Below are 23,905 nucleotides of genomic sequence, written 5' to 3'. Positions count from 1 at the left end.
AGTTAAACATGGGGTTTCCATATGTTTGATGTGTTTGATACCGTTCCATTGATTTCATTCCAGTCATCACAATGAGCCCATCCTCCCATAGCCCCTCCCACCAGCCTCCTCTGATCTGGGTGTGTTTTTGGGGGGCTTTTAGAGAGGCAGATATTTGTGGTCGGGCAAATGCAAATATCATGAGACATGCACTTTTAGATGCTATAACTACTGACGATTCATATTCATCTCATTTTCATCTCTTGAGAAAATATAACCTATAGTTGCAAATGAAACTCATGAGCCACAGCAGGCAGAGCAGAGTACAGCAGAGCCACTTGAGTTCCCCTGGAGTGTTTGACTGGAGCCTGACATAGACCCCAGGGGAGAATTAGGTCTCCGGTTCAACAGGATTACACATCCCTGTACATGATCATAGGGAACATTCTGCTCTGACAACACTAAGCCTGACTCTCGTTGTGATCTGGATCATACTGTGTAGTGCTCCTCTGAGATCTAGATTCTACTGTGTAGTATGAACAGTTAATATCTTTGAAGTCTTTGCTCTACATAAGGCCTATGCAGTATGAGTATGGGATTGAGACAGAGAACAAAGATACAAAAAGATTAAGATGAGAAAAGCTTGTCATGGTCATTTCGACAATTATGTAGATCATTGAAATGTAAAGTCCCCTGTTTTGGGGACCTGCGTGGTTTTGGTATCAGTTCCGACCAATATTTTTGCTTATAAATCGTTATGTGGACACCATAGATCGAAATGGCTTGAATTGAGTGGTAGTGCTGTTTCTCACGGACACAAGAATATGTATTTTTCTGCCTGTGTGAAGCAAGATGTGAAATCTGACACCACTTGAAGCTGGGATGGCCCTCCTACCGTTTCATTCGCTCTTCCGACTGTCCATCAACTCCTGGCTGAGCCCATATGTCACAGCCACTAACCACGCATATGCCTGGAATCCTTACATCGTAACGATTTATAGCCAGTAATCTAAAATAATTCATAGCTTTTAAACAAAAAACACGTGCTGTTTGTCCTAACGAGTTCAGGAAGCCAAGCTAGAGTTCTGTGAGATGTTCACAGCAACGGGAGCAGACGTTTTGTTCAAGAGAGACCTTTAGAAAGTCTGCGCATTTTCTCTAACACTAAAATATACAAATATGCATTTTACAGTTATAAGGAAGCTGAAATATTAAAGTTAGTTGTTTTATACATTTAGAAAATATAGAAGTAATTTCAAGCTTTTTTCATACAGCTTTGTTGAATAGGAAATACATCATATCAAATATTTCATATTTTCATCGTATTTGTCCTGTGTACTTGAGCTTGTGTCCTCAAAACTGACTAGACCTCAGAAATTTACAACTATTTCTACCAGAAAGGTGAGATTTTAAACTTTCTTGGAGTATTACTAGTTATTGTTTATGTCCCTCTCAATAAACCATTACTTTTGGGGATTACGTAGATTACATTTTCAATTACATTTAGTTACACTAATGTAAGGAAAACAAGTTTGACTAAGATAGAGGGGTTCAATGCTGTTAACTCCATCCACACTCTGGATTCAATGCCACTTAGGGATTCAAACATGATTTTGAGAATAAGATCTCACAGTCTCACATCAGAATTTGACGTTCAGGCATTAACTCCGAATTCTTAAGGTTAGGCATTAACTCAGAATGGTTAAGGTAAGGGTTTAGGTTTGGGATATGCTTAAAACCAAAATATAAAAAAACGACTTTCTATTGATGGATTTGAACATGCAATCTTTGGAACCAGAGGTAGAGACAAACCTGTCCACAACCTCCTTGCAAAACCAAAGCCTACTTGAAGGTAACAGCGCTCACTGTTGCCCCTAGTGGCCAGTTTCCATGTCATCTCCCAACGTCCTCAGACATGGATGGACATCAAATACTGACTTGTGTCACAGGTGACCTGCCTGGGTTTTGAACATGTTTGCTGAAAGTTACCAACAACTTTTTTTGCCCTGTTTTTTGGGGAAGTGACTGTAATGGTATCACTGATTCATTATGTACAATCATGGACCTGAAAGTGAATTTGGCCAAAGCATGATCATTATTCTGTATGGATTGTTAAAATATGCTGCATTACAAAATGACTGGAATGTATCGCTGGAGCATTAGTGATTAACCTTCACAGCACATATAGACTACATTTAAAGGCCCAGTGCAGTCAACAATGTGATTTTCCTGTGGTTTTTATGTATTCACACAATGAGGTTGAAAAAATACTGTGAAATTGTGAAAATTATGATAATGCCCTTTTAGTGTAAGAGCTGTTTGAAAAGACTGCCTGAAATTTCAGCCTGTTTTGGTGGGATGGAGTTTTGGCCTGCCTGGTGAAATTAGTTAATCAACCAATAAGAAAGAGAATTCCAAACTAGAGGTCTGCATGGGACTGATTTCTTCATCGAGCTCCCACCCGCCCACACCCACAGCTTTTCACACCCGGCAGCACCCGCTGGCTGTCTGACTCCCACACGCTAGGACTGGTCCCAAAACCCAACAGCAGTCCCGCAATGTTATTTTAGGCGTGACGCAGCTCACTTGCTAGCTATGGTCTCAGCAATTTTTTTCAGATAGAGAAATATGGGTGATCAATATTTTATGTAGTAAACCATAGCCTAATCATATTTAGGAAGTACAATTCCTTGGAAAGATAACTGCCCCGTGCTTCTCCGTCCATGCATAGGTTATAAAGTACTCTATTTAATTGAGACCACACGTGCACCTGATCTCGTACGCATGGCTACAGAAATTGAAGCAATAAGAATTATGACAGCGACACTTGTTAAGTTTTGCATGTAGGCTATAGCCTACCTTTTAGGAGGACGAATTGCAGGCAGAGACAAATAATTGGTTAATCAATACTTATTGAAAATGAAATGGTGCAACGCTCACCATAGTAGTCTAACCTATGTGCACGTTGTGCCTTTTCAATGATGATTAAATGTTTTGATTGCACCTCGACTCACGTTGGTTGAGCACCCTCCACTTCTTTCCATTATCAATATTTATTTACAAACACTGTTGTAAACTACAGTCTAATCGTATTTAAATTAATTTCGTATTTAAGTTCACTGCTACGTGATTCTCCACCCATGCAGGCAGCCTACTCTATTTCAATGAGACCACACATACTAGGCACACTTGAACTCTCACACCCAACTAATTAGGTGAGGAGAGGGTGGCTACTGAAGTTCAGTGTCTGAATAACGCGAGAAATATTTGCTTTTAATACAATAGGTAGGCTAACGCATACAAAGCAGAAAGACAAATATTTACAAATAATCTGAGGGACAACAGCATGAAAAATGCAGACCGCACTGCAATGATCTCTGTCGGGAGAGAGACCTCCATCTATTACCCCAGACCTCTTGCCAATAACAGATGCTTTTCAGTTTTCCCCTCCCCACTCAGACCACTCCCAGACAATTCTAGCAGAATTCTTGCTTGAGAAGTTGCTCTTCACTAAGTACTTTTGTTTCTTTTTCTTAATTGTTGCCCAGAAATGATTTGCTATTGAGATAAAAATGGCTGCATTGGACCTTTAACAAAATACAGAATATTAGTACAAGGACATGAGTCTATGTTTTAAAACCCATTATGCGTCTTTGTTTGTTAATGTAAAGATGATGTGTGCATTAGAGATTGTTATTGACTATTCCTTGGGTATCACTATGACTGGGGATAATATTACAGCACATTATTCAGCTAATGCCTCAGCTGATGCAAATGTTGTCCTGTAATTACTGGCTTCTGGTAAACTGCTCCTTCATTTTCCCTGCAATAATATAATAGTCTTCTAGAAACGCTGATTACTTACACTCAAATGACAGCATGCCAATGATCTTTGGCTAATATGCCTAATCCTGAGGAATGAACATCCAAAATTAGCAACAATATCCATCACCTTCAGACCGCTCTCTGTTTTTTTCTGAATGTGCGGTTCTCTATTTCTCTCTGCCATTATAACACACTGTTATAATCAAACCTCAACAGCTGTGATGTCATGAGACATGAAAGATCAAATTGTTTATAATGACATATTTTACAATGATCCTGACTCATTTCCTGGTGGTAGTTATTATAAGGCCTTCGTTATAGTTAGACCTATGTACTGTACTACAGCGAGTGTACAAAACATTAAGAACACCTGCTCTTTCCATGACATAGACTGATCAGGTGAATCCAGGTGAAAGCTATGATCCCATATTGATGTCAATTGTTAAATCCACTTCAATCAGTGTAGTTGAAGGGCAGGAGACAGGTTAACCTCTAAAAGTCTAAGCTGTTTGGGTGGTATTAAGCTAACATGGAATTGTTTTAAGGTCATAATTTAGCTATTTCATTTTGAATTTTAGGACTCCTTTAGGTATATTGAAAAAACATAATTTGATAAAATATTGAATTTGGCTTTTACTACTATAGCCCATAGAAACGCATTGAAAAACATATTCATAATTGTCAGAAAAGACAGTCAAAAAATAAATCATAAGGAATAAGGTTTTTAAGTGTCTGTCCTATATCTAGGAGATAAATATATTTTTGTTTTTTATGGACACATTTAACCCCTAATTTTTGTTGGCACAAAACTACTTCCATATATCCATTAATTTGTATGGGTTACCTTCAGACGAGTCCCGTGACACTTATGGGGGTTGTAGCGCAAAACAGAGAACACCATAATTTTCGTGAGAGTCTCACCTTTCCATAAAGTCGTCACATTAGTAGGCCAAACCGTTCGGACTCTACACAGGCTTTCGTGAGAAGACCGATTTTCGAGCTGTCTCATGGTCTAACAAACACCGTTGTAGCTCGGCCACCTTCCACCGCAGATGCGGAAGGCCAACATAGGGGGATGTTATGGATTGAGACACAGCCCATGAAAAGAAGACTGTACGTACATACCCCAATCAGAAGCCATGGATTAAAGGCAACATCCGCAATGATCTAAAGGGTAGAGCTGCCACTTTAAAGGAGTAGGACTCTAACCCAGACTTTTATAAGAAAGCCCGCAATGCCCTCCAACGAACCATTAAACAGGCAAAGATTCAATACAGGACTAAGATTGAATCCTACTACTCCGGCTCTGAGGCTCGTCGGATGTGGTAGGGCTTGCAAACAATTACGGACTACAAAGGGAAGCCCAGCCGCGAGCTGCCCAGTGACCTGAGCCTGCCAGACGAGCTAAGTAACTTCTATGCGTGCGTCAAGGCAAGAAACACTGAAGCATGGATGAGAGCACCAGCTGTTCTGGACAACTATGTGATGAAGCTCTCTGTAGATGATGTGAGTAAGACCTTTAAACAGGTCACCATTCACAAGGCCAGATGGATTATCAGGATGTGTACTCATAGCATGCACTGACCAACTGGCAAGTGGCTTCACTGACATTTTCAACCCGTCCCTGATCGAGTCTGTAATACCAACATGTTTCAAGCAGACCACCATAGTGCCTGTGCCCAAGAACGCCAAGGTAACCTGCCTAAATGACTTCCGACTCGTAGCACTCACGTCTGTAGTAATGAAGTGCTTTGAAAGGCTGGTCATGGCTCAACACCATTATCCCAGAAACCCTAGACCCACTCCAATTCGCATACCACCCCAACAGATTCACAGATGACGCAATCTCTATTGCACTCCACACTGCCCTTTCCCACCTGGACAAAAGGAACACCTATGTGAGAATGCTGTTCATTGACTACAGCTCAGCGTTCAACACCATAGCTCATCACTAAGCTAAGGACCCTGGGACTAAACACCTCCCTCTACTTTCTGACAGGCCGCCCCCAGGTGGTAAGGGTAAGCAACAACACATATGCCATGCTGATCCTCAACACGGGGGCCCTTCAGGAGTGCGTGCTTAGCCCCCTCCTTTACTCCCTGTTCACCCGTGACTGCGTGGCCAAGCACGACTTCAACACCATCATTAAGTTTGTAGACGACACAACGGTTATAGACCTATTCACCAACAATGATGAGACAGCCAATAGGGAGGAGGTCAGAGACCTCGTGATCAAGACAAAGGAGATGATTGTGGACTACAGGAAAAGGAGGACCGAGCACGCCCCCATTCACATCGACAGGGCTGTAGTGGAGCTTCAAGTTCGTGTCCACATCACCAACAAACTATCATGGTCCAAACAAACCAAGACAGTCGTGAAGAGGGCACGACAATGCCTATTCCCCCTCAGGACACTGAAAAGATTTGGCATGGGTCCTCAGATCCTCAAAAAGTTCTACAGCTGCACCATCAAGAGCATCCTGACTGGTTGCATCACCGCCTGGTATGGCAACTGCACGGTATCCAACCGCAAGGCGCTACAGAGGGTAGTGTGTACGGCCCAGTACATGACGGGGGCCAAGCTTCCTGTCATCCAGGACCTCTATACCAGGCGGTATCAGAGGAAGGCCCAAAAACTTGTCAAAGACTCCAGCCACCCAGGGTGAATGGGCAAGAGTAACACAAAATACTTTCTTGAGCAGTGGTCACCAACCTGTCGATCGCGATTGACTGGTCGATCTCCAAGGTATTCCTAGTCAATCGCCAAACATTTCTGTAAAAATCCCAACGATAAAGCCTTGTGTTCCTATTGTATTTTTTTTAATTTTATTCATCTCAGGATGCGCGCCGGGTAGGCGAACTGTTGCCATTTTGAACATTTCATGTGTCTGAAGGTACAAACTCTGCCTTCCCAGCGGGCCCTGAGAGCAAATCAAGTGCATTATAGGCCTACCGCTGGCCAATCAGATGGCTCAGATTGCAGTAAGGTAGCAGGCATAAAAGAAAGCTACAATGAAGTAGATACTGTGAGATTTCAAAACGTTTAAAACCACGACTAGAGACAGACTATCAACGAATACAGCAAAGAGCTGCTGTTTTTATGAACGAGTTCATGTTTAAGTTCTTACTCAGTACTGTCAACACTTTATATTCAACACTTTAATAAGCCATAAATTTGCGTTCTTCCTATTTCCACTCAGCACTACAACAAGCACTGCAGCAGTAATGAATGAGTAGGAAAGTGTATCTATAGGCTTGCATTGTTGTTATTATTAGCGGCTTGGGTCTTTTTTAATGTCAAGGAATATTTCACCTTCTCTGTTCATAGGAGTAACAACATGAATTTGTGCATGAGGCAGAAATAATGCGTTGCGATTCGTGTTTTTCGCCATCACAAATCGCACCGCATAACCCTTGGCATGTATGGATCTGTGCCATTTACTTTGAACTGGACTGTGTTTACAGCATGAGCGGTCGTGAGTAGATGCGCTTGTTTTGAGATCAAAGCGAGAGCTGCATGTAGCCACATGTGCACATTTTGTTCATATCTTTGCTAGTTAGTTATAGATCATTTATTAGCCCAGTTATAGATAATTTGTAGTCAGTAATTTGGGAGTGATTGCGTCCTACAAGAGCACAAAATGTATACATTTCTCAACATCTTTGAAAAGCAAGTCAGGTAAAGAGCTTTTTCTTTGTCTTAAAGGGGCAGTGTTTTATTTTGAGACAGGCTTGAACAAGCTAAGTAGCCAATAGGCTGAGGGTAGCATAATTTTTATGATTCTTTGTAATAATGGTATGACAATAATAGTGCTTTTTATATAAGTGGTTTCTTGCATCAAACAACACAACAGCATTTTCAGTCACCTCCTTGTCTGAAGGATAAGTGGATAAACAGCTTAATGACAAGCCCTGTATGTTTTTTTTCTAGTCTCATGGAATGTAGATCTACATTGAACACCACACATTGACTTACTGTAGGCTGAATGATAGAACAACTATTTATTTATGTGTTAAAATGTTATGGGATGCATTTTCTCCGTTGTTTTTGATGGTAGGCCACTCTGGTAGGCCAACATTATGATCAAATAGCCACAGTAGCCTACATGGTCACTGTTAAAACTGTAACTTGTGGGTACAGCTTCAGTGTTCACAGTAAACGCGCGTTGGAAGTTGCACAGAATTTTTACAATGTTCAAGTTTGCGCTCAGCAGACCTGAAATTTGCTCAGTGGTGGAAAAAAGTTGAGGGAACATTGGTAGTAGGTGCAAGGCGCACTGGTTTGTGTCAAGAACTGCATTGCTGCTGGGTTTTTCACACTCAACAGTTTCTCTTGTGCATCAAGAATGGTCCACCACCCAAAGAACATCCAGCCAACTTGATACAACTGTGGGAAACATTGGAGTCAACATGGGCCAGAATCCGTGGAACGCTTTCGACACTTTGTAGAGTCCATGCCCCGGCAATTGAGGCTGTTCTGAGGGCAAAAGGTAGGAAATGCAACTCAATATTAGGAAGGTGTTCCTGTTTAGTATACTCAGTGTATAATTCTATGATACCTTTTACCACCTCTTTGACACATTGACCACCAAACTAGAGGGAACGGTATCTCCTAGCATGATAAATATAACTTCCAACATATATAATAGTGTAGTACTATGCACAGTACATGATAATGTGCAATAATGAAAACTAACTCTGCAATTATCAATTCATATAAATGCACATGCCGTGAGCCATAGCAAGCTCCAATTTTGACCACCACAGTGTTATTCATATCATTACTTTCCTATCCTATCCTATATTTAAGCAATAACGACCGAGCGGGTGTGGTATGTGGCCTATAGAGTACCTGAATACTTATTGTCTGAAACCCATGTTATATGAGATTGTATACCATGGGTATGACAGAACATTTATTTTTCCTGTTCTAATTAAGTTTGTAACCAGTTTATAATATCAATAAGGCACCTCTGGGGTTTGTGGTATATGGCCATTATAGCACGGCTAAGTGGTTTATCCAGGCACTCCATGTTGTGTTGTGCGTAAGAACAGCCCTTAGCCGTGGTATATTGGCCATATACCACACCCACTTGTGCCTTATTGCATTAATATACCACAGCTTTCAGCCAATCAGCATTCAGGGCTCAAACCACCCCAGTTTATAATACACCTGAGGCAATTGAGGTTCACTATGTTTGGCATCGTCTATGGGGGCACAAAGGGTTGAACAACAGGCCAGCCAACCACTATAAATGCACTGAATGCACTATAACTCATCACACCATCCCCAGGTCCTCTGCTAAGCACATAGAAACACTTCCTTCAGTGAGAGGTAGGCTCCTCTTGTCTGAGAAGGTGAAATTGAATGTGCACACTGGCTCTCTCAAGGTGAGTGCTTATTTTCTCCATGGTTCTGGCCATTACAGATAGAAGCACACCACACAAGATCTATGACTATACTGAAGAATACTGGTGAGCATTGATACAGAATCAGTCCAGGTGAATGGCAGTCTCACATCGCGGGTAACGAATAGCTTTTTGACTCTGGGACTTCCCGTCTCATCTGTAGGACACTAGTATTTATCACTTCCAGACAAGCACAACAAAACAAATACACACAGCCCCTTTAAGGTGCTCTGTGCAACTCCACCAGCAAATAGCCCTACATGTCTACATCCCTGTGAGTAAACCTTTAAAAATCGTATGATGTGATACACTCTAATCACATGCAGTGGCTCCTTAAGACAAATGTCCACTGCCAATTAAATTAATTTCACTGGTGTCTCCATGCAAATGACTGATTAGAACCTTTGTGGAATTCCTTACATAATCCAATGTGGGAAGAGATATCCTGATCAACCCAGTAGATTATCACCTGCTAATTATTTCTACCAGTTAATGGGAAGGAGCAATTTACACACATATGGACTATTTTCTCCCCTTCAGACATTAGTAATAGCTGGTCTAATCTTAAAATCCCGATAGGCTATTCTGGTTTTTATATGCAATGATTTACATAAATTTATACTCATAATACATACATTATGTAAGCAAAACCTATACAGTGCTTTCGGAATGTATTCAGATCCCTTGACTTTTTCCACATTTTGTTACATTACAGCATTTTTCTAAAATGGATTAAATAATATCACATTTACATAAGTATTCAGACCCTTTACTAAGTACTTTGTCGAAGCTCCTTTGGCAGCAATTACAGCCTTGAGTCTTCATTAGGTATGACACTACAAGCCTGGAACACCTGTATTTGGGTAGTTTCTCCCATTCTTCTCTGCAGATCATCTCAAGCTCTGTCAGGTTGGATGGAGAGCGTCACTCCAGAGCTATTTTCAGGTCTCTCTAGAGATGTTTGATCGGGTTCAAGTCCGGGCTCTGGCTGGGCCACTCAAGGACATTCAGAGACTTGTCCCGACTCCTGTGTTGTCTTGGCTGTGTGCTTAGGGTCGTTGTCCTAGTATGGACCCCGCCCTGTGCAACTGGGTCCTGGACTTCCTGACGGGTCGACCCCAGGCGGTGAAGGTAGGAAACAACATCTCCACCCCGCTGATCCTCAACACTGGGGCCCCACAAGGGTGCGCTCTCTTCCCTGTACTCCCTGTTCACCCACCACTGCGTGGCCAACTCAATCATCAAGTTTGCAGATGACTTGATTACCAACAACGACGAGACAGCCTACAGGGAGGAGGTGTGTCACACCCTGACCATAGAGAGCCCTTGGTTCTCTATGGTGTTTAGGTCAGAGCGTGACTAGGGGGGGTGTTCTAGTCATTGTGTTTCTATGTTGGTGAGTTGTATGGTTCCCAATTATAGGCAGCTGGTAATCGTTGCCTCTAATTGGGGATCATATTTAGGTAGCCTTTTTCCCACCTGTGTTTTGTGGGATATTGTTTTGTTTAGTGCATTGTGTGCTACGAACGGCATGTTCATTTTGGTCTTTGTTGTTTTGTTAAGTTTCACTTTGAAATAAAATATGTGGAGCTATACGCACGCTGCACTTTGGTCCCATCCTTTTGAAGAACGTCACAAGGTGAGGGCCCTCAGAGTGTGGTGTCGGAAAAATAACCTCTCACTCAATGTCAGCAAAACAAAAGAGATGATCGTGGACTTCGGGAAACAGCAAAGGGAGCACCCTTTCCACGTCGATGGGATGGCAGAGGAGAAGGTGAAAAGTTTTAATTTCCTCGGTGTACATATCACCGACAAACTGAAATGGTCCACGCACACAGACAGTGTGGTGAAGAAGGCGCAACAGCGCTTCTTCAACCTCAGGAGGCTGACAAAATTTGGCTTGTCTCCGAAAATCCTCACTAACTTTTACAGGTGCGCAATTGAGACCATCCTGTCGGGCTGTATCACCGCCTGGTACGGCAACTGCACCGCAGGGCTCTCCAGAGGGTGGTGCGGTCTGCACAACGCATCACCAGGGAGAAACTACCTGCCCTGTAGGACACCTACAACACCCGATGTCACAGGAAGGCAAAAAAGATAATCAAGGACAATAACCACCCGAGCCACTACCTGTTCACCCCGCTTCCATCCAGAAGGTGAGGTCAGTGAAAAACAGCCTCTATCTCAAGGCCATCAGATTGTCAAACAGCCACCACTAGCACAGAAAGGCGGCAGCCTGCCTACCAGACTTGATATCATTGGCCACTTTAATAAATGGAACACTAGTCATTTTAATAATGCCACTTTAAGAATGTTTACATATCTCGCATTACTCATCTCATATGTATATACTGTATACTGTATCCTTCACTATCTACTGCATCTTTTCCACTCTGTCACTGCTCATCTATATATTTTAAACTTATATATTCTCATCCCATCCCTTTACTAGATAGTGTGTACTAGGTTTTGTTGTAGAATTTGTTAGATATTAGGTTTTGTTGTGGAATTGTTAGATATTAACAGTTAGATACTGCTGCACTGTCGGATCTAGACTCATAAGCATTTCTCTACACTTGCAATAACATCTGCTAACCATGTGTATGTAACCAATAAAATTTGATTTGATTTGATGAGTGGCTTCCGTCTGGCCACTCTGCCATAAAGGCCTGATTGATGGAGTGCTGCAGAGATGGTTGTCCTTCTGAAAGATTCTCCCATCTCCACAGAGGAACTCTGGAGCTCTGTCAGAGTGACCATTGGGTTCTTGGTTGCCTCCCTGACCAAGGCCCTTCTCCCCCGATTGCTCAGTTTGGCCGGGCGGCCAGCTCTAGGAAGAGTCTTGGTGGTTCCAAACTTCTTCCGTTTAAGAACGATGAAGGCCACTGTCTTCTTGGGGACCTTCAATGCTGCAGAAATGTTTTGGTACCCTTCCACATATCTGTGGACAATTCCTTCGACCTCATGGCTTTGGTTTTGCTCTGACATGCATTGTCAACTGTGGGACCTTATATAGACAGATGTGTGCCTTACCAAATCATGTCCAATCAATTGAATTTACCACAGGTGGACTCCAAAGAAGTTGTAGAAACATCTCAAGGATGATCAATGGAAACAGGATGCACCTGAGCTCAATTTTGAGTCTCATAGTAAATAAGTCTGAATACTTATGTAAATAAGGTATTTCTGTTTTCATAAAACCTTTTTTGTTTTGTCATTATGTTGTATTATGTGTAGATTGATGAGGAAAAAAATGTATTTAATCAATTTTAGAATAAGGTTGTAACGTAACAAAATGTGGAAAAAAGGGAAGCGGGCTGAATACTTTCAGAATGCACTGTAACTGAAATAGTAGAGTGCTATCATTGGTATCATTTCAGTAGTATTGGCAGCTGTGGTATAAGCTGCATAGCCTACAGTTATAGCAGCAATGGCAGCATGCTGGTACAGTAGTGGTAGCAGTGGAGGCAATAGCACGTTTGTACCAAGGGTAATGGAGGCCTACCTTTTTTAAAGACAGTATTGACACATGGCTTAGAGGTCTAGCTGTCAGCTTCTGAATTACAACTCTTTTTGTCTTATTAAATTGTTGAACAAGCTGACTCTTACGGTAAGACCACATGAATTTCACGTGATCACATGTGAAGCCACATGTTAAATGAATTTGAAATAAATGTGACAACACTGGGACGCAAAATTTCGCAGTGTAGTTTCATGAGAACATGAAACTACACGTGACAACATGTGAGCACATGAAACTACACGTGACAACATGTGAGCACATGAAACTACACGTGACAACATGTAAGCACATGAAACTACACGTGACAACATGTAAGCACATGAAACTACACGTGACAACATGTGAGCACATGAAACTACACGTGACAACATGTGAGCACATGAAACTACACGTGACAACATGTAAGCACATGAAACTACACGTGACAACATGTGAGCACATGAAACTACACGTGACAACATGTGAGCACATGAAACTACACGTGACAACATGTGAGCACATGAAACTACACGTGACAACATGTGAGAACATGAAACTACACGTGACAACATGTGAGCACATGAAACTACACGTGACAACATGTGAGCACATGAAACTACACGTGACAACATGTGAGCACATGAAACTACACGTGACAACATGTGAGCACATGAAACTACACGTGACAACATGTGAGAACATGAAACTACACGTGACAACATGTGAGCACATGAAACTACACGTGACAACATGTGAGAACATGAAACTACACGTGACAACATGTGAGAACATGAAACTACACGTGACATGTGAGCACGTGAAAACATGATCTCATATGAAATAAATGTGACAACATAAGGATGAAAAATGTCAACATATGATACCATGAAATTACACGTGACAACATTTAAGCACATGTGAAGGCCCAGATGTCAAATGTCATTTAATTGACATAATTACAATTTAAACGATCATGCAGGTTTTGTCTAGTTCAATATTTGTTCCATGGACATCCCCAAATATGATTTTAGGATGTTCTCAGAATGTTGTGTCATGGTCCCCTGGAGGTTTTCATCAAGTTGCTGTGAAAATACATTAAACGGTGTTAGTGTTAAAGGACAGTATGCTGATTATTTGGAACTAAACCTCACTTGGGATTTGAACTCCCTCTTGGTTGCTAGCTTCCTGAAGTTCCTGCTGAGGCACCAGGTCTATGGACATAATGGAGATTGGCTATATATTTATTGCCAATAATACATTTCTGCACTTTGCCTAAAGTTGCAATAAAAATAAAGTAAATATATAAAACAGCTTGAAGCTGTTATTTCTTTAAAATGACATTATGCTGCTGTATTCTTCTGTCAATTACTGTAACATCTTGTACTTTAAACACAATTGGGACTCATCCTTAAATTGAATTTGAATTAATAACCCTTTGGTCACTAGCAAACTGAAATGTCCTGCTACAGTGAAACTACACCACCAGCAATGTAACAATTATCCCCAGCAATGTAACATCATTATAAAACTAGCATGACTCAAGGACATTCTTTGGGGATTTGAACTTGCAATGTCTTGAGTGGGAGTGCATCGATGTTTCTACAGTGTCACCAGGTTCCTCCTTACTGCTTGGAACATATATTAACACACTCTCAAAAAAGAAGGGCATGGTTAGGGTACATTGTTGTACACTGGGTTACAAAAAGGTCAAAGGTACACTTCACAGGTACACATATACACTCAAATGGTACAGTTTGGTACCTTGTAGGTATGGGAGATTTTTCTACCCAATATTTTGAATATACTGTAAGGTACGATCATCACTGCACTTTCAATTAAAGGTGGGGGCAATGTACTGGTTGGGTCTCATTAGCATGTTTGGGGGAGTGGTCAAATATATATGTCAACCATCAGTGGAAGTGTTGTATCAGTTTAAGTGTTTGATGGTTATGCCAATGCAAGTTGAGTACCTCCTTGGTCAGAAATGAACTGCACTGTAAATAGACGATTGTGCTGTTTCCAATAACGGCAGCTTGTTAATGTGAATTTGATGTTTCTTAACTGGAAACCTCTTGTCAGTAAGTTACTGTAAAAGTCACAATAACTTACTGATGTTTCTCCTGACAACATGCACATCACTTGCTGATTGGCAGCAACAGTGGCAGTCTATCTTTTGGTCTCCCATGAAAGGGAATGTCATTCCAGTTAATGTGTTCTGGGGTATTCATAAACATACATTTTGCACACTGTCAGTTCTGCCACCTTGTTAAAGGCTGACATATGTCCATGTGATACCAAAGAGCCATATGATATTAAATGTAATGCTAATCCCCATGAAACTGTAATGCTCCCTTACCTATCAAACCGTCAAGTCAGTGAGTGATGGATTAGCTACAATAAGATACTGTGAATTTTACAATAACCAACTTATAACTATGAACTTCCTGTGAACCAGCTGCCGTTAAGCTTGTTGAAAATGCATAGTACCCACTTAACTGCGCAGCGCATCACATGTTCTGACAAAGATTGCAAAACCAACATTGTCACAAGAAGTGCTCAAACTTCATTAACATAGCGATAAAACCCCCAAATATGCTAATGAGCCACTGCCAGCACATTGCCCCCACCTACATTTCAAAGCGCAGTAATGAGTGTACCTAATGCTATGTTCGTAACCAAGTGGTAAGTGGGAATGTATCACATATGACTTGGAAAAAACTACTTAAATGGCCCTCCAACTGGTAAGTACCAGTGGGAACTTCTCCCACATGCTGATCACCTACTAAGGAAATGACCTTGATAACAGCAATTTTCGGCAGTTAAATGTAACAACAAAACATTAACAACAAAACATAATATGTAAAAAGCTATCTATTAATATGGTTTTTGAACTCTATATTTTATTTACAAGCATGATAGCTGTACTTTAAGTTAATGGTTGACACAGCTTGTTGGCCATTAGCCAATTGGCGTTTCTCAATGAGTTCAAAGCACATGAATGCATTAAACTGGTATTCACAAATTGGTTATGAACGCAGCATTATATTGACTATATTGGGAAGAAAATTGTACTAGATTGACCCCACATGTACCCTAAAATATATTGTGTGTACCTCTTCACCTTTCTCCCCAATCGCTGCAACTCCCGTACGGGAGTACAGACTCAGGAGAAGGTTGAGAGCCATGCGTCCTCCGAAACACAACCCAACCAAGCTGCACTGCTTCTTGACATAATGCACATCCAACCTGGAAGCCAGCTGCACCAATGTGTCGGAAGAAACCCTGTACAACTGGCAACCTGGTCAGCATGCACTGCGCCCGGCCCGCCACAGGAGTCAATAGTGCACGATGAGACAAGGATATCCCTGCCGGCCAAACCCTCCCTAACCCAGACGACACTGGGCACCGCCACATGGACCTCCCGGTCGCGGCCGGCTGCGACAGAGCCTGGGCTCGAACACAGAATCTCTGGTGACACAGCTGGCACTGCAGTGCCAGCCAGGAGGCCCTTCTTATGTGTATCTTTGGCCTTTTTGTACATCAGGGAACAACACTGTACCGCAACCATACACATATTTAAGAGTGTGTGGATATATGTTCTTGTTAACAAATAACCATCTGGTGCCATTGCTGAGACATTAATGCGCTCCGGACCAAAAGGTTTCGATTTCAAATCCCGAGAGCATTTATGCACATTTCGGGCTAGATTCTATCAACTTTGCGCTAACGGACACCTACATAGCGGTTGTTTTGGTGGCGCAGGAGGTAGAATTGCGTTAGAGATGTCAAGTCCACAAGTGACTCCCTGGCATTATACCTAAAGTGGACATTGCAATTGGCTGCACAGAGCTGTACTAAGAGAAATCCCACGCAGCCTTGTTTAGAAGTTGGAACACTGAAATGTGATATGTAATCTACATCTTGATTAGGCTGATAGAAATCCTCATTCTTTTCTTTAATGATTTAAAATTTAAGTGTCATTATTTCTATATAACCTACACTTTCTCGTTCTAAAATTCCAACCCGAATAGGACAGGTGTGGCTTCGTGACAATGACCACACGAGCAGCTGCTCACCGATTTAACAGGTCTAATGCAGTTACACCTCCGACACCGCCAAAACAACATCTATGCAGGTGTCAGCAATCGAGTGCTTGATCTGATTAAATCTAGGCCTAATGTCAAGTGTCCCTGAGCACTGTTACTTTTTCATTAGGGTTGTCAGATAATTGCGCGATTATTAACTTAATTCCAGGCAACTTTTAGGTTGAAATCATGTGAAATCATGTGAAAACGTGATAACATGAAACAACACTGTTAGCCATTGCTGTTATTTTTGGCATTGTGACATTTCACATGTAAAATCATGTGAAAATGAGTTTGCAAATGTGAAATGTCACATGTGAAGGATTCAAAACCATGTTTTCACATGTGAAATGTTTTGGAACACTTCACATTTGATATTTCACTGAGGTCAAAACCATTCTGTAAAATACAGTCCTGAAGATCTCCTGATGCCAAAGTCACCCATCAGCACCACTAAACCATCACATCTCTGCTTCTATGGATTGGCCCATTGGGGGAAATAGTTAGGCTACTCCTCAGGGATAGGAATGTATAGGATGGCAAAGCCCCACTATAAAGGAATCACCAAGGTCAAATGTTCTGTAGGAACACACCCCTCACCCCTTTTTAAAAGTGTAAGAACACTTAACCCGACCTGCCATTCAAACAGCCAAGTCTCTATTTAAATAGTGTTTGTGTGTGCGTGCGTATGTGTATGTGTGTGTGTGTGCGTCTTATCTTCACCTGAGCTTCTGTGACGACAGTCTGACATGAAGTGACAAGCGTGTCATTTATTCGGGAAAAATGTGTACTATTTATTAAGACGGAATTGAGGTCGACATTGAATTTAACTTGGGGAAAGTTTCTCTGACGATCTGTCTCCCTTACAAATCCAGTAAAATGCCCTGTATTCTCTCTCGGATGGCACTGCCAACACCGATGAGGAACCTTTGAATAAATAAGTTATAATAGCTTGGCTACCTAATGAATTTTAACACAGCTTAGGTTACATTAGTCTGATTCATTAGAACTGATAAATCCACTATTTACAGTCTTGTGCTCAACAAATACGCAGTAGCTAATCAGTACAGGTATCCACTCCTTCATCTCCAAAAATACAGTGTGGCTGATGCCTGTGAACACAATGGACTAGTAGACAAAACCGGTAAAATCATCTACAACACATTGATTGATAATTGACATTCAGAACCAGCCAACATAATGACACGTTACCTTCGGCAAGCAGACGCATCGCATGAACAAACGAGGAGTCCAGCGTATCTTTTTCGGCCATCAGCTCCGGTAAGTATTTCTCCTGATCCATGGCAAGTGCCTCTCCTGTTCACCGCGTGTGCAGGTGAGACGACAGAAGTGATGAGCTTCGGAATGCGCGTCTCTCTTCCACTAGGTAATTGTCTTTATAGGTACCGCAAGAAAAGCCGTAAGGAATCTCTCCAATTGCTTGACTGAGAACTGAAAGGAATTCAGAGCTATAAACACATCTCCCTAAATCCCGCTCAATCGCGACTCCCTCCTGAAGAATCACCCACCTTAGCTACAGAGGGACTGCGTGGTGATTCCCGCCCCTCTGAAACATGATTGGTCATATCACAGGACAGACTATTCGCAAACAACAAATCTTTACACTGTTATGATAATAGGATGTTGTAGTAGGCAACACCTACTTTTCCTCCCTCCTCCGCTGTCCATGGTGCTGAAAAGGTTTCATTTGGAAGCAAGCAGTCGGGTGAAGATAGGCAACACAACGCACCTGTTCTATATGAATGAAACGCCACATCTTAGGCTATGCATCCCTGTTGCAGGATAACTTTCCTATAATGCAGGACACTTAAAACGTGTCACGTATTTAAGGTTTTAAAAAGGCTTCTAAAGCTTTATAATGGAAGGTCACAATATCAAAAACAATGACTCAGGGCTCTATTCAATCAGATCCACTTTAGCCGACATGCACATAGCAGTTGTTTTGGCGGTGTCGAAGGTGGAACTGCGTTAGAGCTGTCACATCCAGACGAGGCTCCTGGCATTATACCTAAAGCGGACATTGACATTGGCTGCACTGAATGTGAGATGTACTGTAATCTACACCTCGATTAGGCTGATAGAAATCATCATTATTTTGTCAATATAGCATACATTTTCTTGTTCTGAACTTCTAAAGCAAGTGAGATGGGTGTGACTTCATGACAATGATCAAGAGCAGCTGATCACCAATTTGACAGCTCTAATGCAGTTACACCTTCGACACAGTCAAAACATCAGCAATGCGAGTGTCAACTATTGCCAGAGCCAGACTACTGCATTTAGGGCCCCGGGCCCTGACCTCCAGCTACACATTTTGTCATGAGGCTAAGAGAAAATGTTGCCGTTTTAAAGCAAATTTCCTCTAATTCTACAGTTTTTACCATGGGGCAGGGAAAAACATTTGCTGTTTTATAACTCATCTCATGCTTTTGTTCACATTTTGCCATGATGCTATAGCAAGTTAACTCAATCTGATTGAATCCAAGCCTTAGGAGTAAATGAAAGTTACTTAGAAGCAACCCAACTTCATTCTCTGCATCTCTGCATGTCCACAATATTGAAAAAATCTGAACAATTAGACGGTCCCCATCGCCTAGAGATCTTTCCATATATTGTACATGGTGTGACACTGATGTGGTGATTTAGCATATCGTGCAGTAGTATTTACTGATTGCCGGAAACAGTGAACAGAGTTACACACATTTCTCTTCTGATTGAAACAATGTGTTAATATTCTGTGAACAAAACACTTAACCGTGAATTTTGTATTCACTGATAACATTTGATTTTAAAGTTTTGTAAAAGGTCTAAGATTTGCAAATCAGCTACTAAGGCAAGAAATGTATTTGAGCATTTGATCATTGCTGTTCTGCTTCCGCTACATTTCAACACAGACCCCAAAATTGCTTGTACATGATTGAGAAAAACTGTATCTACACAACATCATTTACCCATTACAGTTGTCACAATAGACTTCCAACAAAAGGCAGAAAAATTCAACGTCAATCTCCATTCTATTTGTGAAAATCATAAATACTTGGGACATGCTGGCCAAATACTGCACACGTATGGTTGTTTTGTTAATCCATAGGAAGGAAATGTGAAAATATGTTATTATGTAGATGTTCCCTCAAGCCTGCTCATGGTTTGAGTCATCTTATTTGGGTATGACTATGAATACTAATCAATGGATTTGTTGTGAGCTTCTACTTGTTGGATTAGGATGTGGTGACAACCAATCTAAACAATATGATCAGCAGAATCACGCACACACGCACACACACGCACACACACACACGCACACACACACACACGCACACACGCGCACACGTACGCACACACACACACGCACACACACACACACACGCACGCACGCACACACACACACACACACACACACACACACACACACACACACACACACACACACACACACGCACACACACGCACACACACACACACACACACATACACACACACACACATTGAATACAGTAACCTATAATGATGTACATTAGAAGATGGGGTAAATCATAATGAATTAGGTTTATTGAGGTAAAGTTCTCTCTCTGGGAGGCTGAGGAAGAGAGAAAGTTCCAAAATCCAAGGACAAAGACATCCCCACTAAAACTCAAAGGCTCTGTGATCTCCTAGTTTAGGGAGAGCATACTACAAAGCATAAGGCTACACAGAGCAACCCTCTACATATATAGCAGATTCTCTTTGAGTCTGAAATTTGAATGACAAGACTAAGTATATTTGTTATGTAGCTATATATGCTCCTTGGAGAAGTAAAATAAATACTGTCGTAACCTGCATTGGAACTGTAACGGGTATTTCAATGCACTGGCAAAATACTATAAACTGTATGCTTTCTGAACCAAAATGCGGACTTGTCTGACTTTGAGAAATACATAAAAAATATATGTTTTAACTAAGAAGATTATAATTTTGATTGATGCTCTGTGTTTGGCAGATAGGATAATCAAAGGAGGGAGACAAATAGCCCATTTGGTGATTTCTAAGAATTCTCAACACGTGGGATTGAGGGAATCAACGTTCTCCCGATGTTAGGATTAATGGTCAGCATTTTCAAAAAGGAATATTTTGTGAAATGATTGCTGATATAGTATTGATCACTCTCAGTCTCTCTCACATTAAAGTTTACCAAAATGAAGCTTTACTTTCGAGGCGTCCTCTTCATGGTGTCTGAATAACAAAGCTTCCTTTCAAACTTTGATGACACAAACGGTAATCTTTAACAAATAACTTTTAGGATTTAATTGACTTGAAGATGAGCTGATTATTTCATTGATCCAGTGAAAGAGGAATCGGAATGCTATATCACTGTCATATAGTGTACGTTGTTCTGCTCGGTGATGAGATGTATGTTAGGAGGGACATAAAGTCCCCCATAATGCATGTATGATAGCAGCACAAACATTAGGAATACATAGACTAAAGGAAGGGATGAGTATTGCAAAAGGGACTAAAACAATCCCCGAGAAGAAAAAAGCACTCATTTATAAAGAATTTATTTGAACTTTGATCAGACAGTATCTTGAATGCTCTTTTTTCAAAGCACGACTTGAAAGGGTCTGCTGTGGTGTAACTTTCACAAGCTATAACAATGATCTTAGAATTCCAGTTATGTCTTCATAGGCAGGTTGCAACTTAATGTAGGCATATTGCAAATACTTCACTAAAGTTCAGCTTTTTCTTTAAAATCACTTTTATTGGATGTTATTCCAAGGATAAGATCATGAAAGACAGTATGGTACAAATCACTCACACTGCCACAGTCCCAAATACATTTATGTTAATTTTGAGTTTGCCACCTGATATGAAATGGATGGATTCTTGCAGCTCTCTAGTGGCCAAAATGTAAAACTGCATATTCAGAGCAGTCCAAACATGATAGACAATCCACATTGATTGATGATTTGCACTTACACTGAGTATACAGAACATTAAGGACAACTGCTCTTTCCATGACATAGACTGACCAGGTGAATCCAGGTGAAAGCTATGATCTGTTATTGATGTAAATCAGTGTAGATGAAGGGGAAGGAGACAGGTTAATGAAGGACTTTTTAAGCCATGAGACAATTGAGACATGGATTGTGTGTGTGCCATTCAGAGGGTAAATGGGCAAGACAAAATATTTAAGTGCCTTTGAACAGGGTATGGTAGTAGGTGCCAGGTGCATCGGTTTGTGTCAAGAGCTGCAATGCTGCTGGGTTTTTCAACGCCCAACAGTTTCCCGTGTGGATGAAGAATGGTCCACCACCCAGAGGACATCCAGCCAACTTGACACAACTGTGGGAAGCATTGGAGTCAACATGGGCCAGCATCCCTGTGGAACGCCTTCGACACCTTGTAGAGTCCATCCCCCGTCAAATTGAATCTGTTCTGAGGGCAAACGGGTGGAGGTGGTGCAACTCAATATTAGGAAGGTGTTCCTAATGCATGATATACTCAGTATATATTGTCCATAAGATTCAGAGAGAAGCAGTTCACACCATTTGTGGCCAACAATTACAGAACAGCTCTGAACCATGTCGGCAGCGCATTTTAGAAATCATGTGTGGTCCTCCATGTCCTACTACATACTGTATTGCATGTGTTACAAAACAAATAGTCATTTTCAAATAGCTGGTTCAACGCAAAGTTGACAAACACCACCTGAATATATTATACTATTAGCGGAACATTCTGAACGGATTTAACATCTGGTATTGTCATTCAATTATATAAAAAAAACACAAATTCAAGTCCACTGTTATTGCAAATACAAAATGGGACAAATTCCTGATTTCAAAGGATTACAAGCACTGCAAAATGACATCTTATAATGAGATCTGGCAGTATAACTATTATACTGCAAGAAGGGTAAAAGTATTTCTTGACAGTAAACCGATGTAATGTATTGAAAATCTATAATGCTCTCACTAGGTAGGTGCAACCGGGTGTGTATCAAAAACCCAGTGTGAATGTAACAGAAACGGGGATGACGGATGTGGAAATGCAATATCCCTGTGTGTGAATTATTAACTAGCATGGGTTAGTGAAGGAAAGGGGATATTAAAGCTAGAATCCTTTGTTGAAAATATAGCAAAGCTGTCACCCCTCCTCTGTTTTGGTAAAAAGCTGAAGTATGGGCCTGGAGAATTGTAACCACTCTCAAATTCATAGACAGAGCTATGGATGCAAGGACTGACCATCCATGATATCAAAATTATAGTTCTACCCATGTTTTTGAGGCTATACTGTGTATGTTTACATTTACATTGTTTACAAACATTGGAGTAAATCAAGTATATATTTTGGAATCTGATGACGTATTACAGTTGAACTAAGCTCATGAGGCATTTATAAGTTATATTATTCAAGAATAAATTAGAATATATCATTAATTTATAACAAAAAAAATGTACAGTGCATTCAGAAAGTATTCAGACCCCTTGATTTTTTCAATATTTTGTTACGTTACAGCCTTATTCTAAAATTGATACAATTATTTTATTTTCTCTCATCAATCTACACACAATATCCCATAATGTCAAGGCAAAAACAGGTTTAGAAATTTTTGCAAAATGTATTAAAAATAAAAAAACTGAAATATTACATTTACATAAGTATTCAAACCCTTTACTCAGTACTTTGTCGAAGCACATTTTGCAATGATTACACCTTCGAGTCTTCTTGCGTATGATGCTACAAGCTTCACACCTGTATTTGGGGAGTTTCTCCCATTCTTCTCTGCAGATCCTCTCAAGCTCTGTCAGGTTGGATCGGGAGTGTCATTGCACAGCTATTTTCAGGTCTCTCCAGTGATGTTCAATCTTGTTCTAGTCCAGGCTCTGGCTGGGCCACTCAAGGACATTCAGAGACTTGTCCCGAAGCCACTCCCTCGTTGTCTTGGCTGTGTGCTTGGGGTCATTGTCCTGTTGGAAGGTGAACCTTCGCCCAGTCTGAGGTTCTGAGCGCTCTGGAGCAGATTTTCATCAAGGATCTCTCTATACTTTCCTCTGTTCATCTTTCCCTAGCTTTAAAATAATGTATGTTCCACACTGAGTGATA

General features: G+C 41.1%; 1 protein-coding gene across 2 annotated transcripts in view; it reads right to left on the bottom strand.

The window, feature by feature from the left end:
• Window positions 1-18,467, bottom strand: part of LOC115153415 (KH domain-containing, RNA-binding, signal transduction-associated protein 2) — a 121,681-nt gene extending 103,214 nt beyond the window's left edge. The window contains exon 1 of one of the 2 annotated variants that reach the window (XR_003867691.1): window positions 18,014-18,467. Coding sequence is in view for 1 of the 2 variants with exons in the window: in XM_029698848.1 (XP_029554708.1) it covers window positions 18,014-18,104 (91 nt within the window). In the remaining variant the exon portion in view is untranslated. The remainder of the gene's footprint in view (window positions 1-18,013) is intronic. The other variant, XM_029698848.1, reaches the window with a different exon arrangement.
• Window positions 18,468-23,905: the final 5,438 nt, after the last annotated feature.

The sequence above is a fragment of the Salmo trutta genome, chromosome 18, assembly GCF_901001165.1.
Source record: "Salmo trutta chromosome 18, fSalTru1.1, whole genome shotgun sequence".
NCBI lineage: Eukaryota > Metazoa > Chordata > Actinopteri > Salmoniformes > Salmonidae > Salmo > Salmo trutta.
This window is presented reverse-complemented; position numbering and strand designations above follow the sequence as displayed.